Genomic DNA, 17,500 nt, shown 5'->3' on the forward strand with positions numbered 1-17,500 from the left:
ATACTACTTCAATTGGTTTTTAGTTAGTTTAGTTTAGTTTTTCGTTTTTATTGGTTATTTTTTTAATTTCCGCTGAGTGCGCGTCGGCTGGTCCCCACCCAGAGCGATGCCACTCGACCGGTCGGACCCTCCTCAGTGCGCCGGGGCAGAGGGGCCATGCACTTACGTCTGGACCAATCTTCGTGCACTGGCGTCACTGAAGGTTCCGGTTCTTGTTCCGGTTCGTCGCTGCCCTGGAGACGGGGCTTAAAAAAGAATACCTCAAAACAGAGTTCAAAGTACTGCAATTGTTCGTATTTCCTGCTCAAAAACACACACAAAAAAACGTTTCCTCCACACGATTCTTATATCTCTGAAAAGGTTACAAGGAAAATTGTACATTGAATAACAAGTCAATATGGTCCTTTGGCCTAATGTTTTATTTTATTATAGTTAGAACATTTGATTTTATAATGTATAATATTCATTCTGTGTAGATTCGAAAATTATGTTATTTCAGTTCCCCTTAAATTTTCGAAAAACTAAATTCGGCAACAACTGCATTATTCCCATTTTTTTGCACTTGTAGGTCCGTTGAGCATATTGTGAATACTAATAAGAATAACGACCCCAACACTGCCCCCACTCGAATAAAACTTAACACAAGAGCCGCAAAATGATCTTTCACTCACTGATTCAGTTATCGATTGATCAATCGTTCGTCTAAATATCGCTCTTCATACAATAATCCAAGCATCATTTTCTCACTCTTCGCGTCGTGAACACAGGCTCAATTTCGACAATCCACTCGAAGCTTGTATAAGCACTCACAGCGAAAATTAAAAAAAAGCATCATTTACATAAAAAGTTCCATTTTTTTCACTGGATACTGAGATAACAGGCAAGCGGCGCCTCTCTGCTTTTGGCAAGAATGGCCCTTTTTCTTCTTTTTTTTTGGCAGACATTCCCATTTGCATAAACCTACCTACGTGATCTCCCCGAATACTGGATCTGCCCACTCTGGAAGACAAACCAAATGCGCCCCCCCCCCCCCCCCCCTCTATTGGAAAGAGCCAGTTTCTAGAACTTGGTCAGGGGGGAGAGAGAAAGAGAGATCCACCTTTTTTTTTGTCCATTCCTCTTCCATACATCTGTTTGGTTTTCCTATTCTTTACCTCCCTCTCTCTCTCTCTCTCGCTCTCTCTCTCTCTCTCTCTCTCCCTCTTCCGCTCTATCTCTCTCTCTCTCTCTCTCTCTGAGTCACAATGCGGTCGGCATCCTACGCTTTGTGGGGGAGACAAGGGCTTCTGATGTATGAGAGTGTTAGAAAACGTGGGGGAGAACCAAGCATGGCCTGTGTGTGTGTGTGTGTGTGTGTGTGTATGTGTGTGCGTGTGTGTGTGTGTGTGAGACCATATTCCATTCCATAAAGTACTTTCCAAACAGCTTGTTACATTATACTACATACTGTGGCCGTATAAATGTGATGTGGCTTTAGGGTGATTCCACAATGAGGTTGCCATTTAGTCCTTGTAAACCTCAAAAATGTAACTTTATTTGTAATCGTTTTCCAACATTGAATCCAAGAAAACATGTATTTAACCGCATCCATAAAAAGTGTTTACCATGCATATCAGGTAATTACATCCTTTTTTTCTTGTTTTTTTTTTAACAAGGTTTCTGTGCTGAAGATGGCTTAAATGAGCAACAGGGTTGAAGTAACAGAGTTTAGTTTTAAGCATAGAAGTACAGCAAATATAAATATATATAAATATATAATATGAACATGTGACTTGTGGAATATTCCAAACAGTGCATAGGGGTGAATGTGTTCAGGTAACAGGGTTAAGTGAATATTATGGGACACAAATAAAATTTCATGAGCTACTGTATATCTCATAAGCATGAGATATGAAATGGAATCACACAGTAATGCAACAATTATAAGATTTAAGTTTAAGGTAAGATTTAGTTATAGTGGGTTGGGACAGGCATTTATGCAGTTTTGTGGTTTTTTTTTATTAATGTTTTAAGCTGATATGAAACTTGCATATACTGTAGGTTATTGTATAGGACACTTTACTTAAGTGTAAAAAATATCCTACCTTTTCTTTACTTGCATGTTTGTGAAGGTAATATCAGTGTGTGTGTGTGTGTGTGTGTGTGTGTGAGAAAGTAGTCACGGAGGGTCCTGCAGTTACCATAGGAACACTTTAGCACATTAGCCGCCTGATGCCCTGGTACATTGAGGCCACTGCTTGGTAAACAACCTGTAAATTACCACACATACATCTGAGTGCATGGACACACACACACACACGCAAGCACGCACGCACGCACGCACACACACACACACACACACACACACACACACACACACACACACACACACACACACACACAACATAAAACGACCTACCCACCCGGCCTGTAGGCAAAATGTGGCTCACCTTATCGAGTTAGGGTGAGATCCAAGCAGCCCCATGTGACTTCCCATTGCATTTTGGTCTAAAATAAATAAAGTAAACACTAAAACAGGACATTCTGTAAGGCTGAGTGTAGCTTTATGAAGACACATCTAACATTGATTGAAATATTTGAAATTGTACATGTTACCTACCTTGTTTTTTACGAATTAACTGTACATTGAAAATGTGGCTTAATGGGCTTTATATTGCAGAAAAATGCTTCCAAATTACACCAGAAATAGGTCATATAACTTATATCCAGCCCAAAGCTGAGGGGGATAACAGATTTTTTATTATTATTGCTATATTAATTAAGCCACATTAAGCGTAATCTTTCCCATTGTGGCAATTGACTATACAGAGTATTTCGACCATCAAGATTTTAGATTCATTATAACCTCAATTTATTATTTATTCATTTTATTTTGAATTTTGGTAATTTATTCATGTCAAGATAATTAAACTTTGAGCTTAATGTGATGACAAAATCTGGACATCATTCAATTCCTTCCAATATTCCCAGATATTTTACATACCCAAAATGTCCACCATGGTGACATACAGTATCAAGACTTGAGATTTCTGCTTCAATTTTACAATTTTTCCATTTGAATTTTAGCTCATCAAGCCTCATAAACGGGTTTTTGGCCCATTTTCCAAATTATTATTTCATAAAGAAATCTATTTGATATTGATTTCCGTCATCGTCTCACAACTCATTGTACATTCATTGGTAAAAAATAGATTTTTTTTTCATTAACATTAAAGATGTTTTTCACTTGTCAAGCCGTTTTCACAGTGAGCCTTTCAGAATGTCCCAATAACTGCACAAAACCACCCAAAAGACAAAAGCGACACATTGCGAAGCGACGTCTGGCTGACATTGAGCAAGCAGCATGTGTTATTTTTCTACTTCTCTTCTTTTTTTGGGGGTGTGTGTGACGGCTTGGACATCACACATCTGTTCACTCAGGGCCTTTGGTGCCTCCTCAGCAGTCGTCTCTGCCAAGGACCAGCATATGTTGGGGAGAGGGGATAAAACTATATTTTAGGCGTCTGTCAGTCAAAAGGAGGGGACGGAAAAGTCAAAAAAGTAAAACAATAAAATAAAGCAACAAGCAGGATCTGGTCAGGGACCTCTGTAGCATCCCCCTTATCGCAGCCTCTGAAGTGGGGCATCCGTCTTCGGAATTGAAATGTCTGCTTTGATGACCTGCACCTGAAAGCAAAGAGCGGAGTGAGCGCATTATATGTATTTATAGACAATGGGGTTGGGCAGCAGGGCGACGGGCAGTTTGGCAAGGTGTAGCTGCTCTGCGGAGTCTCTGGGGGAAGCACCGTTTTGTGCTGACATATTTCACTTGATCTTAAAAGCTGCTGTTAAAGCAATATTTCTGATGATGAAATTGAATTTGAACTTTCTGTCACGTGGGGGATCGCTAAGTACCCCTCCCTGTCTCCCTGTAAACCATCTCCCCAATCTAACGCTACACGTACATGTGCAACTACTTTTCTTTTTTACGGCTCATCAGAGCTAACTGTCTATTGACACCTGTGGTGTGGGGGTGGTGTGGTTTAAGGAGCCACACCTGTCCTGGGTCTTGGTAAATGGGCCCGGGACCAGGGTGGCTGTTCGCCTGCTGCTCGTGGGACCAATCAACGAGCAACAAGTAAAACCCCCATCCCTACACACACACCACAGGAGCCCTTGTCAGGATATGCTTTCCATTTGCTCCGGGCTTGTTCCACCTTATTAGTCCCTCAGAATAAATACCAGTCCACTTGGCTTAGTTCTCTGTTGCATTACGCTGAACTGTTTCCTGTGCCTTCCGTCCGAACCTCTGCCTGATTCCCTGGACACTGATTTAGCCTTGCCTGTTTTCTGGAATACTTTTGGACTTGAATAATTCTGGACTTGGACTTCGTACCTGATTTTTGGGTCGTGTTTATGGGTTCTCATCATGAGTCACTGAGCGTTTCATGTATAACAGAGAGTAGTTTGCTTAGTTGGACATTTTCCATAAATTAGACTTATAATATATATATATATATATATATATATATAATTTTGATAGAATTTATAAATTCTTCTTCACACACAACTTTCCCATTGTTAATGTCATTACTTTATATACATCACTTGTGGATTATTGTATGAAGAGCGATATTTAGACGAACTATTGATCAATCGATAACTGAATCAGTGAGTGAAAGATCATTTTGCGGCTCTTGTGTTTAGTTTTAAGCTCAGTGGCAATAACGTTCGCCTACCAGACTCTGCAACAGTGACTGCCAGTTGTAGTGTCGGCTCAGAAATTTGTCTGAAAAGTTTAAATATCTAAACATGTCTGGACCCTGGACCCCCGCCGGGTCGGGAAATCTTGCATCGAATTAGACTACAGGTGCGTTTGTCACATTCAGTGTGAATAGGGCATCAGCACCAGCAGGGGTGCGGCGTGTGAGAGAGTGACTGAGAAAGTCTCCCCATTACACACGGGGGCTCTATTTGTTTCATTCAATTAGGAAACGGAGTAAATGAAATACTTCTGCAATTAAAACCCACACCGCCGCGGAGCTGCTCCCCCGCGAAGAGATCGCTTCTGAAAAAATTCCCGCCTTCTCGCGGCCCGGCGGTTGGAATCTAAAGCTCTGCTCAAAGCTGACACACAGGGCTTCAGTGGAGCGAAGGTGGCTCTCTCTCTATTGCGCATTCACGCCACTTGCTGCACTTGCCTGCTTTATGAATTTTCAGTCTTAAAAATGACCTGTTATGCTCCTTTTTACGCAAGTCAATATAGGTCTTTGACGTCCCCAACACCACAAGTTTTGAAGTTTTTTGCTGAAAATACCACTCAGATTGTTTATTCTAGCCATTCTAACATACCTCTTTTACCACCTTATTCTAAAATGGGTTCTAATTTTGCTTCCATTTCAAGTAGGGGTTAAATGTGAGCGGCTCTTTTCACCACGTTTTCTGAAATAACTGACTGGGTCGTCTTATTTCACAGTTTGTGTGTTACTAGGCCCGTCAGAGACCAAAATCTATGTGCACAAGCACTGAAAAAGTAAAATAAATCTCAAACTTAAAGGTTTAATGAATACGTCAAGTTGTAAGGAAAGGGGCTGCGCCGTACACTGGCAAGGTCCCCTGCAAAACTTACTTCACTGCATTTATACTCTACCTTGGGCGGATATACCGAAACCCTGGAGCTTTCTTCGTGGGTATACGGGGTAAACCTGCGTATCACGTAGAGTAGACTACACCACTGGGGGTCTCGGCTCCAGATGGGGGGATGGGGGCGGGGCTGGTGATCGGTGATCGATCGGGTGCCGCCGTGTGAGGGACCCCGATCAAATATTTAGTCAGAGAAGATTAGGGAGCACAAGCAGTGGATTAGGACTGTTGGCTCGCTTAGCTCGCTTTGCCAGGAACAAGGGGAGAGAAGAGAAATCCCATGTCTGAGTTTTCTCTTTTAAATTGATTTAATTTCCCTTTGAATTGAAAAAGCGTCTGCTTTTAAATTGTCGTCCGTTCTTTAACTCTCCATTTTTATCTTTCTCGGTGGAGAGTTAAAGAACGGACAACAAACTGGAAGCAGACGCTTTTTCTATCATCTTCCATTCAATTTTGGAGAAGAACTCCGCCATTGCTTTCCTCCTTTTTTTCATTCCGTTCCCACGTCCCCTCCTTATCTGTGCTTCCCCCCCCCCCCCCCCGCTCCTCCTACCATTTTAGTAACCCCTTCGTCTCCCGCTCCCTCTTTTCATCCCCCTCTCTCCCCTGTACACCTTATCTCCCGCATGCAGTTGACTGCATCTGTCCTCTGGGTGTCAGCACCAGCCATGTGATGGAGCCTACCTCTCTCGCTCTCTCTCTCTCCCACTCTTGCTCTATGTCTCTCGCCCACTCACTCTCCTACATCCAGCTTTAAATGATCAGTCGGGGGCCACTTTGATGGGGTTTTTTTTGTATATTTTTTTGTGCTCATTCTCATGTTATTCTCCCGTCTCACATACCTCTCAATTATGTCAATCCTATCCTATACCCCCACCCACCTCCACCCCCACCACCACCACCACCACCACCCTTGCTACACCCACTTTCCAGACATAGACACCCTCAAATCTCCCCTCTGAAAGATAAAGTTACCGCGGCTCCATCCATCGATCTGGAAGTTGATCCCCCTAGAGAGAGAATGAGAGAGAGAGGCTTGGAGGGGTTTGGTTTGTTTTTGGGTTATTTTTATTTTTTCCTTCATGGTATTGACTATTTGGATGCAGGATCCGAAACCAGAAACCAGATCTGGAACAGGAGACGGAATTCCAGTCAACCCACTGCTCCCAGAGGTGGGTGGCCAAGGTGACTGAGGAGGAAAGTTCACAGCAAGTGAGGGAATAGAATGTACACACACACAAACACACACACACACACACACACACACACACACACACACACACACACACACACACACACACACACACACAAACATGTGCACAATATGACCAGCACAGAGCTATAAAGAAGGCAACAAAGTGTATTTACAATAAAGTATTTTTATCGACAAATAAATGCACACACGAAGAATAAAGTGTGTGTGTGTGTGTGTGTGTGTGTTTTCTGGAAAGACAGGCAAGGTCAACGTCAACTAAAATGGGGGGATTACAATGCCCCCCATCTCCCCAACACACACACACACACACACACACACACACACACACACACACACACACACAGAAGAAAATAAGAAAGAAAACAAAGCGATGATAACTTTAGGATTCACTTTTAGAGAGGTGACTGTGGAAAGCGGCAGCGGGTGGCCACGCCGACAATAGAGCCCCTTCTGAATTATTGAGAACATAATGAAACGTCCTTGGAGGAAGACAGGGGGAGAGAGAGGGAGAGAGAGAGAGAGAGAGGGGGGACAAAATACACTGCAATATCCCCCCTTCTCCTCCACCAGTCTGTCTTACTATGGGGCAGAAAAAAATTGTTCATAGTCTTAGTCTTTTCCTCCTTTTTTTTGCGACAAAGAATGAATCTTATCTCTAAATGGAGTCCCCCGCTCCCTCCCCCTCCCCCCCCCCCTCTCTCTCTCCCTCCTTTCTTCTCTCTCTCGCCTTGCCAAAGCATTCATTTGACAGAGGGAGCTTCTGTCCTTTGCTCCAAACTGCAGTTAATCTCTATCTCCCTCTCTCTCGTTCTCTCTCTCTCTCTCTCTCTCTCTCTCTCTCTCTCTCTCTCTCTCTCTCTCTCTCTCTTTTGCTGCCCTCCGCTAATTCTCATTCTCTTCTGTCAGCCTCATGCTGTCATCTGCTCTCTTTCTCTCTTGCTCTCTCTCGCTCTCTCTCTCTCTCTCTCTCCTCTCCCTCTTCTTCCCTCGGTCGGTATTCATAAAGCCTATTTGTTCACAATAAATCCAGAAGGGTTCAGGAGAGGAGCTCAAGGTTATTCTGCTGCATCATCCCCGACTTTTCACGTGTAATTCTATAATAGGAACAAACTCCTCGTTGAACAAGGGACATAGAAATGAGGGGGGTGGGTTGTTTGTGCCAAATTTGGCCTATGCTGTGATTCCTTATTTGTATATATATATATTGTATATACACAGATTGTTACCGACCGTAAGGTTCTGAGCGACCATGACAAGGGCCAAATTGTGATGGCGAGACGACTGGGTCAGAGCATCACCAAAAGGGCAGGTATTGTGGGGTGTTCCAGTGGTTAGTACTCACCTAAAGTTGTCCAAGGAAGGACAACCGGTGAACCGGTGACAGGGTCATGGGTGCCCATGGGCTCATTGATGCATGTGGGAAGCAAAGTCTAGCCCGTGTGGTCCGATCCCACAGAACGGCCACTGAAGCACAATTTGCTGGAAAAGTTAAATCTGACCATGATAGAAAGGCGTCAGAACACAGTGCATCACAGCATGCTGCGAATGGGGCTGTGTAGCCGCTCACCGGTCAGAGTGCCCATGCTGACCCCTGTCCACTGCCAAAAGCACCTACAATGGGCACATTTAGAATTGGACCATGGAGCAATGGAAAGCAGTGGCCTGGTCTGATGAACCACGTTTTCTTTCACGTCATGTGGATGGCCCGGTGCGTGTCTGTCATTTAACTGGGGATGAGATGGTACATGGATGCATCATGCACACATGGGAAGAAGGCAAGCCGGTGGTGGCAGTGTGATGCTCTGGGCAATGTTCCGCTGGTAAACCTTAGGTCCTGGCATTCATGTGGATGTTACTTTGACACTGTGGTGTGGGGATGGTTTGAGGTGGATTAAGCAGCCACACCTGACTTGGGTCCAGGTAATTAGGGCCCAGGATCAGAGTGGCTGCATACCTATTGCGAGTTGGTTGGTCTAACAAGCAACAGGTTAAACCCACATCCCGTAGCCTATTTTAGCCTGTTGTCGCCCTGGGAGAAGGAAGCTGGAAGTTCTGTTTGGTTTAACTTTTTTGTTGCTTTGAGGTATGGGAACCCTGTTTCAGAGTCCAGTGTTTAATTTATTTAAGGTATAGGACCCCTGTGTCAGAGTCTGTCCTTTTTCGGTATAGTAACCCTGTGTCAGAGTCTGTATTTTAGGCTTTCTTTTTCTGCTTGGTGGTGGTGGGGAGGGGGGTAAGCTTCTGCTTGGGATCCTCCCTGGCCTCAGTTTGGTGTCGGGGGTATGTGGTGTGGGATGGTGTGGTTTGAGCAGCCACACCTGACCTGGGTCTAGGTAATTGGGACCCAGGATCAGAGTGGCTGCATATCTGTTGCGCATTGGTTGGTCTAACCAGCAACAGGTCAAACCACCATCACCACACACACTCAGGAGAGGAGGCCTTGTCATGACACGTGTCCATCTGCTCCTGGACTTATTCCAACTAGCCCACTCTCTACCATGAACTGTTTGTCTGAAATCCTGTCGTCTGTGTCTCTGTGCTTGAGGTCACTGAAAACACCACTTGTGTGTCGTGTGGTAGGCGAAACTGCCACAGACACCTACAACCTACTGAAACACTGTTGCTGACCAAGTTCACCACTTTATGGAAACTGTATTCCGTTATGGCAGTGGCCTCTTTCAACAGGATGATGCGCCCTGCCGCACTGCAAAATTTAATGAGAAATGGTTTGAGGAATATGACAAAGAATTCAAAGTGTTGACTTGGCTTCTAGATTCCCCAGATCTCAATCCGATTGAGCATTTGTGGGATGTGCCAGAACAACAAGCCTGATCCACGGGTGCCCCACCTCGCAACTTACAGGATTTAAAGGATCTGCTGCTAATGTCTTGGTGTCTATATTTTTGAACTAGATTTTAGGTTCTTATCCATATATATATATATATATATAATTATTATTATTATTTTATTATTTATTTTTTTTTCTTTTATACAATGTTACAATTTTTCTTTTTTTTATCTTAGGTCATATTTTCATTTTTAATTTTTTCCATTTTCTTTGGCAATGTAAACGTATGTTTCCCCCCGACAATAAAGCCTTCAAGAATATAATTTTTCATAATTTAATAAAAAATTGGTTATCGTATTTAGTTATCTTATTTATTTATCTTATATTTTTTTCTTAAGCCCAATCAAACACAACCTGTGTGTATGGAAGGAATGGTATCACAGTGATTGACTAAAAAATAAAGTAAAAAAATAAAAAGGTCAAACCCTCAATTTTACAGCAGGGAGTAAACACTAGGCGGCCATCCGTCAGTGTGTGATGGCTGCGGCTGCTGATGTGGCTCCAGAAGGGACACGGGACTCACTCACATGTGTTGACTCAGTGGAACCTGTCTTACTATATGTGTTCCTCTGGGGGCCGGTCATGCCGGGCCAGGACGTCCTGTGATTACACTGCACGACGGAATCATCACTGTGGGTGTGTGTGTAGGATTTTGCCCCCCCTTCCATCTTCCACTCTTTGGAATGAATCAAATTCTGCTCTCTGAAAGCCTCGTCCCTCTCTCACTCGGACAAAATTGATTGGAGAGTAATTACAAGTTTATGTGTGTGTGTGTGTGTGTGTGTGTGTGTGTGTGTGTGTGTGTGTGTGTGTGTGTGTGTGTGTGTGTGTGTGTGCGTATGCCTGCCAATTCCGTGATCTATTCATGCAGATTAATACATATTTTGTTGTCGCCCGTGAGGGCTGTAGAAAGGTCTCCACCCGTGCCATTAAAGATTCATGAACATGGTGGGGAGAGAGAGAGAGAGAGAGAGAGAGAGAGAGAGAGAGAGAGAGAGAGAGAGAGAGAGAGATTTTAAACCTCCTTGCACAGCTCCTTCTCGAATCGGTGCACATCTTAATGGAGGACATTAAATCAAAATGGCCGGACAGAGATCTCTGAGAATGACGACGGAATTTATCACACCTCTGTTCTTAAAGGACACAGGAACCACGTGTGACACACACCAACTAAATGTGTGTGTGTGTGTGTTGGTCCCCAGGTGGGTGGAGTGTGTGGGCCCAGTGGGCAGAATGCAGCAGCGAGTGTGGAGGCGGGATCCAGACCCGGAGCCGAACCTGCCAATCACCGGCGGAGGAGTCGTACCTGTGCGATGGCGTGGTTGAGGAGGGACGGCCATGCAACCCCCAACCCTGCACTGGTGAGACGTAGCACCTGTAAACAGTGGTGTGCCATTGGTGCATCTGTGTGTGTAATATTGTCAAAATTGCATTTTAAACCTTTGATTTCCATTCTGGATTCACTCACTATCACACATCTTTAAGTCGGCTTTTGTCCAGGTTTAAGTTGTAAAGGAGTGCGTGTTGGAAAGGAGAATTTGATTGATGAAATTGCATTGATATGGTCGACAGTTTTTAATACCTATTTGTCTTGAAAAACCAATTCACAGTATTAAATGTACACCACATTACACGAAAGGTCAACAATAAAGCACAATCAGTCAAGGGCTAGGTCTGGATTCAGGCCCACAAATAAAGAATAAGCAAGTTATTTATTTAGGCATTGAGTACATCTGATAACGCAATTAATCTTTCTAAGTTTATTGAAATTTTAAAAATGTAAACAAAAGACCGCTAGCTAGCTACCAAAAGATCTAACAGATGTGCTTCTAATTTATCCATATGTTGTTTTTTCTTGTTACATACTGGACAGTGTAGCCTTGCTTTTTGTACTCTTTGTTTCTTCTGTCTAGCCATTGGAAGCCAAATGGAAGATGGCCATTGTAATTGATGTCAGCAAGATAGATATTTATTCAACAGAGGCACACTCATTTTTAGTGCTTATAGTTTACACACAGCACAGTGACCATCACATTTTTCATTACAAAGAACCCAACCAAAGTTTGGCGATGGGTGTCTGGGTGACCAATCATGGCACAGTTGTTCTCCATAAGAAATAACTTTAGAAAGAACACATGGATTCTAACCCCTCTCCCACTCCCTGCTTTGGCCAACCCACAACCCCATTGCCCTTTTTAGGAAAGAGCCGCCACCTTTCTCGCAGCCAGTCTCTTCGCTCAGTGGATAACCGTAAGCGTGACGACGCCGACAAGACACGTGGCGGTCAGCAGGGCACACAGACAGGTAAGACAGAGGAGACGCTGTGGGATCCCACGCATCAGTCAGGACCACTTGGGAAACTTCCATTAAGCAGTGGTTACAGTATCGCTGCTCATAAACCACAGTGCCAGCCTTGACACACTCGCATCTTTCAAAATCTCCCCCCCAATCATGGTACCTGTCCACAGTGGACTAATTCTAACAGGGACCCTGATGGAATCTGTTGAAATGGCATTATTTCATGTGAGACTACAAGGGGATAAATGCCCACTCCATGAAAGCTGATATATATGGAGTCCTCCTTCTCTATGAACAGCTCTGGTCAATTAAATAATCAGATTGACACTTCCTTTTTAGTTCATTTTCCTGCTCCCACCCATCCCCCTCACCCCCCCACCCCACCCCACCCCGCCCCATCCGTATTGGATAGCCATGACTGCCCAGCCTTTTCCCTAATTGGTCAAGCTCAACTAAATAGGATTCCTTGTAATGGGCAATCATGGCTGTCAGATAATTGAGATGACTGGCATATCCTAGGCCAGAGGCATTCACTTCCATAGGGAGTCAATGTGCAGGATATGGCATCAGAGCCCTCAGGGTGGAAGAAAAAGCTCAACATCCCATCCACAATCCTATGATTGTGGATGGGACCCTGTTACCCACAAGAGGGGTTGCATCCCGCATGCTAATTAAGTTCTGGCCTGCTGTCCTTTTCCCTTGCTCCTCCCTGTGAACCCCATCCTGTGCCCATCCCTCCCTCCTCAGTGGACTCGGCCTCAGGGGAGGAATGGTCGGCATGGAGTGTGTGCTCGGCCACATGTGGGGAGGGCTGGCAGACCCGCACACGTTTCTGTGTATCCTCTTCCTACATCACCCAGTGTAGTGGGCCACTGCGGGAGCAGAGACCATGCAACAACTCAGCCGTTTGTCCAGGTAAGCCAAACCGGCAAAGCTCCTGCATTCTCCGATATTGCAACGGCTTCCTCCTACTCCAGGCTACATGCCAATCTGCTCTTGCCCAGCCCTCTTGTGGCCCCTGCCCCTACCATTATAGAGAACCTCCACCTCCCCATCCTCACACCTGCAACTCGCCTCTTAAGACCCTAACACTTCCCTGGCCCTCAAGGTTCCTCTGTGCACCTACACCCAAACCCGCCTGCCTTTCCCAAAAAAAGGCTCTGCAGGAGACCTGTTGTCTTGATTGAGATTTCATGGTAGGACTATAGACAGGGAGACTCCTCTCAGATGTGAGACCAAACTGTCACAGGTTTTGTATAGTTGAATATCATGAGCCAGACAATTAATTACTGAGTCCAGAGTACATTGTGCTAATAACCATCATTGGGAAGATTATCACTGTAAGCTCCATGCTAGGGCTTTGAAATTACTTTTGCAAGAATAGCGTGAGGCTATGTGTTGTTGGTGAGATCTGCATCGTTCTGTCTATAAATCATACCCTAGCCGCTCTGATTGCAGTGGACGGTGTTTGGGACGAGTGGTCACCGTGGAGCTTGTGTTCGTCAACTTGTGGCCGTGGTTACAGAGAACGTACGCGCAACTGTAAGCTCCCCCAGTTTGGAGGACAACCCTGTCCAGGGCCAGGGAGACAGACCAAGTTCTGCAACATCGCTGTCTGTCCAGGTAAGGAAAAGCATCCCGCTTGGAATTGTGTTATAGTATGCATAAGAAAATTCCTAAAAGACATCTTTGAAGGGTTTCATTCTTAGATCACTTAAAATGCCTTTAGGAGGGCATTGCTTAGTTACATGGTTGCATATAAATAATATCATCGTGGATAGATCTTTCAAACACAAGTTATTAGTATGTCTTATAAGTGAGTGAAAAGCATCATTCTATGAGGTCTAGAATTAGTTACAATCAACCACATCAATGGCTGCTTTCAATGACAATTCAAAATGTTATTATCTTAACCATAACATCCCAATTCAAGCATTTTCTTTGCAGTTTTAGTTTAGTTTTGTATGATTCTCTTTTTCTTGACCCCCCCACTTTGTTCTTTCTTCCATCCCCTCACCTCGACTCTCCTCAGTGGATGGCGTGTGGAATGAGTGGTCCAGCTGGAGTCCTTGCTCCACCACTTGCTCCAATGGCACCATGCAGCGGACTCGGGAGTGCAATGGTCCTTCGTATGGAGGTTCTGAGTGCCAAGGAGGCTGGTTGGAGACAGTGGACTGCTTTCTGAGGGACTGCCCAGGTATGATTTAGGGCAGTGAGTGAGACACAGCCAAACATAGACTTTGTACAAGTTGACTCCTCTCTGAAACCTTCATATGGCCTCTGACAGTGGATGGCAAATGGCAGCTCTGGACGTCGTGGACTGGCTGTAGCAAAACCTGTGGAGGAGGGAGTCAGCAGAGACAGAGGAGTTGCTTAGGGCCGTTTTTTGGAGGCCAGACTTGTCCGGGGGAGCAAGAGGAGGTCCGCAGCTGCAATGAGAAGAGATGCCCAGGTTGCTGACCAGTTAGATAAATTAGACAACTTCATTAGCAGTGGTGGTCTGCAGGCCCAACGGCAACATTTGCATCCATAACTGTAAATTATATTGTAGCCTTTCCATAAAGGATATTGAAAGATGCTCTTTCTGCTGCAGAGCCACATGAGATATGTGAGGAGGACAACTTCTCCAACGTCGTATGGAAGATGACCACGGCTGGGGACACGGCGGCAGTGCGCTGCCCTCCCAATGCCATGGGTGAGGTTTAACCCTCATCTTCATCCTCTTCCTGCCTGAAACCTGTCTTGTTCTAAGGATTGTCCACGGGACACTTCAAACTTGACCATTCTAAACCAATGTCCGTGTCTCCACATAGGGCTCATCCTGCGTCGCTGCAGCCTAGATGAGGAAGGCATTGCCTACTGGGAGAACCCCACCTATATGAAATGCATATCTAATGACTACCGCAGTATCCAAACTCTGGTGAGATTTGTAAGGGATTTTTTTATGTACTCAAGTCATTGTCATCGCATGTAAAGCGACATAATTGCATGGCCCAATTCCATTCCAATACCGTCAATACCTTCAACACCAAAGTTTGCATGCATCTTTGAAATTATTCTGAACAATGCAAGCTATGCTGAATCTTGCTATTAAAAACCCCAACAGGATCGTTAGAATCTCCAAACGGCTCAGCTTTCATTGTGTTTGCATACACAACTACAGGCTGGGGACTGTAAAAAAAATAGTCTTTGCTCTTCAGAGCAAAATGAGGCATTAAACAGACTGTTAACAAAAATGTCACAATAAACCCAGTATCTAAAGTTGAATTGAGTCCACCTTCCCTTCACAGACTCGAGAGCACCTGTCAAAGGCTCAGCGCGGCCTTGTGGGGGATGGGGTTTCCGAGGTGATGACCAAGCTACGAGTGACATCCAGCGACGGAACCAGCTACAGCGGCGACCTACTGGCCATAGTGGACGTGTTGAAGAACATGACGGAGATCTTCCGCAGGGCCTACTACAGCCCCAGCAGCGCTGACATGAGGGTGAGTCAGGCAGATTTGGTTGAATAAGCAAAGCTGATTTCCAGTTCTAATTTCAAAGCTAAACGCTCTTTTTTGCTCTTCTTCAGAACTTTGTCCAGTCTATTAGTAACCTGCTGATGGAGGAGAACAGGGAGAGATGGGAGGAGGCACAGCTGGTTAGTGTCACATTCTCACATTCTCAATTTTTCTAATACAAGTTAATGCATAAAACATGTCATACAGACTCTAACCTTGCGGACAACACGCCATTACGCCAAGAAAAAAAAGAATCCCAAAAACCAATTTGGTGGAGCCAGAAGCAAAGGAAAAGCAGCAGAAGTTTGGATTGAGGCCGGGCGAGCTAATGAGTAATGGAGCAAGCACAGACTCCCGCTTCTTAATCTGTTCATCATTTGGTTGGCATCACTCTCCTTTAGCTGCTCGGCCATCCTTTTCCTCGGGAGAGTGCATCACTCAACTACATAAGAGGTTCCAGACACGCAGACACCAGCACGGCGGCGATAAAACAACGCCCCTTGGATACATAGACGGGGAACAGAACAGTCATTTGTTATGAAAAGCAGCAAATAAAAAAAGCACATCATCATCATCACGGGGGTCATTTTGTGGCCAACATGAATGAAGCTGTCGCCATAAAGAAGAATACAGCAGATGTGACGTGGAGAAAAAGGCGAATATTAAAGTATTTGCTAAAATCCAGTGAATTGATTTGTCCTTCAACTTTTATCCATCCATATCTCTTTCTTTCTTTCTTTCTTTCTTTCTTTTTTTCTTTCTTCCACTGAACCTCCTTCCCCAACGTCCTTCCCAGCTGGGGCCTAATATTAAGGAGCTGTTTCGATTGGTGGAGGACTTTGTGGATGTCGTCGGTCTGAGGATGAAGGATTTCCAGGACATGTATGAGGTTACCGAGAACCTAGGTAATCCATTACATCCATCCCACAATGATCAGCACAGCCATATCACTTTCTTTAGTCGTTGTTTTGAGTTCTGGTGTATCTGTTACATTGAAAAATGAGAATTTCACTCTGAATTGCAGCTGTGGCAACGGCCCAAAATACAGGGAGGAGCATTTTCGCTCAAAATGTATATAGTTTTTAATTCATTTTATATTATTATATAAATCTCATGGGGAGCAGAGCCAGGCAAGATGCTACCGTATCACCACCTATGGGTGAACATCATAGCAATGGAGGCGTATGTACAGTAAAGGCACTTTAGATGGGTCTTACGGGCACATGAATCAACATCGATTCCCAATTACATGGCTCCACTGCCTCTGTTCGGCCCTGATAACTGTAAATACGTTCCCTTCTTTCTTTCTTTCCCGAACACAAATAGAGAAAAATGTCCATGGCGAACATCCACACTGGTTGCTCTCGCTGACCCCATTGCGCTGATAAAAAGCGTTGGGGTTTGAGTAGGTCAGCGTCCGTGGAATGGGTTTTTTAGAAAAAGGAGGGCCACCTTGCTCCACGCCACCTCATTCGTCTGGAGCCAGATAGCAAATGGTCGCCCACGCCATCAAGCATGTCAATTTGTCAGGTCCCACTCATACCACACAAAAACAAAAAACAGGCACACAGCGAGCACTCTCTCACTTTCTGTATCCCTCTCACACACACACACACACACACACACACACACACACACACACACACTGTCAGTCTAATCCATCCTTTTTTTTCCCAGTTTTGAGCATCCACAAGCGACCAGTGATGGGCAACGCTGACATCAGGTTTGTTTATTGTTAATTGTTAGGTTAATTGTTAGGTTTATTGTCAATCTATTTTTTTCTACTATCTTGTACTTAATTCTTAGGTTTGTTGTGTAGATTTTTTTCTTGTTTGTTGTCTATTTTTTTTTTATATCGTTTTGACATTTTTTTGTTTATTTTTGGGTTTATTTTTAGGCTTAACGCATATTGCCATTTTCTTTTTTATTATTGTCAAAAGTAAAGTATCTATCTCTCTATCTCGCTGAACCATCTATCCATCTGTCCATCCATCCATCCATCCACCAGCTTTCCAA

The 17,500-nt window shown here is 44.4% G+C and overlaps 1 protein-coding gene across 1 annotated transcript in view; it reads left to right on the forward strand.

The window, feature by feature from the left end:
• Nucleotides 1–17,500, forward strand: part of adgrb1a (adhesion G protein-coupled receptor B1a) — a gene marked incomplete at both ends in the record, with an annotated part of 119,668 nt that overhangs the window by 72,575 nt on the left and 29,593 nt on the right. The window contains 13 exons of the mRNA XM_080004810.1: nucleotides 10,889–11,047; nucleotides 11,886–11,990; nucleotides 12,732–12,899; nucleotides 13,443–13,607; nucleotides 14,017–14,181; nucleotides 14,272–14,436; nucleotides 14,578–14,679; nucleotides 14,798–14,904; nucleotides 15,275–15,469; nucleotides 15,556–15,624; nucleotides 16,281–16,389; nucleotides 17,162–17,207; nucleotides 17,493–17,500. The exon at nucleotides 17,493–17,500 is cut by the window's right edge and continues 90 nt beyond it. Of these exons, the coding sequence (XP_079860936.1) occupies nucleotides 10,889–11,047; nucleotides 11,886–11,990; nucleotides 12,732–12,899; nucleotides 13,443–13,607; nucleotides 14,017–14,181; nucleotides 14,272–14,436; nucleotides 14,578–14,679; nucleotides 14,798–14,904; nucleotides 15,275–15,469; nucleotides 15,556–15,624; nucleotides 16,281–16,389; nucleotides 17,162–17,207; nucleotides 17,493–17,500 (1,563 nt within the window). The remainder of the gene's footprint in view (nucleotides 1–10,888; nucleotides 11,048–11,885; nucleotides 11,991–12,731; nucleotides 12,900–13,442; nucleotides 13,608–14,016; nucleotides 14,182–14,271; nucleotides 14,437–14,577; nucleotides 14,680–14,797; nucleotides 14,905–15,274; nucleotides 15,470–15,555; nucleotides 15,625–16,280; nucleotides 16,390–17,161; nucleotides 17,208–17,492) is intronic.

This window comes from Zeus faber (genome assembly GCF_960531495.2).
Source record: "Zeus faber genome assembly, chromosome: 8".
In the NCBI taxonomy this organism is placed as follows: Eukaryota; Metazoa; Chordata; class Actinopteri; order Zeiformes; family Zeidae; genus Zeus; species Zeus faber.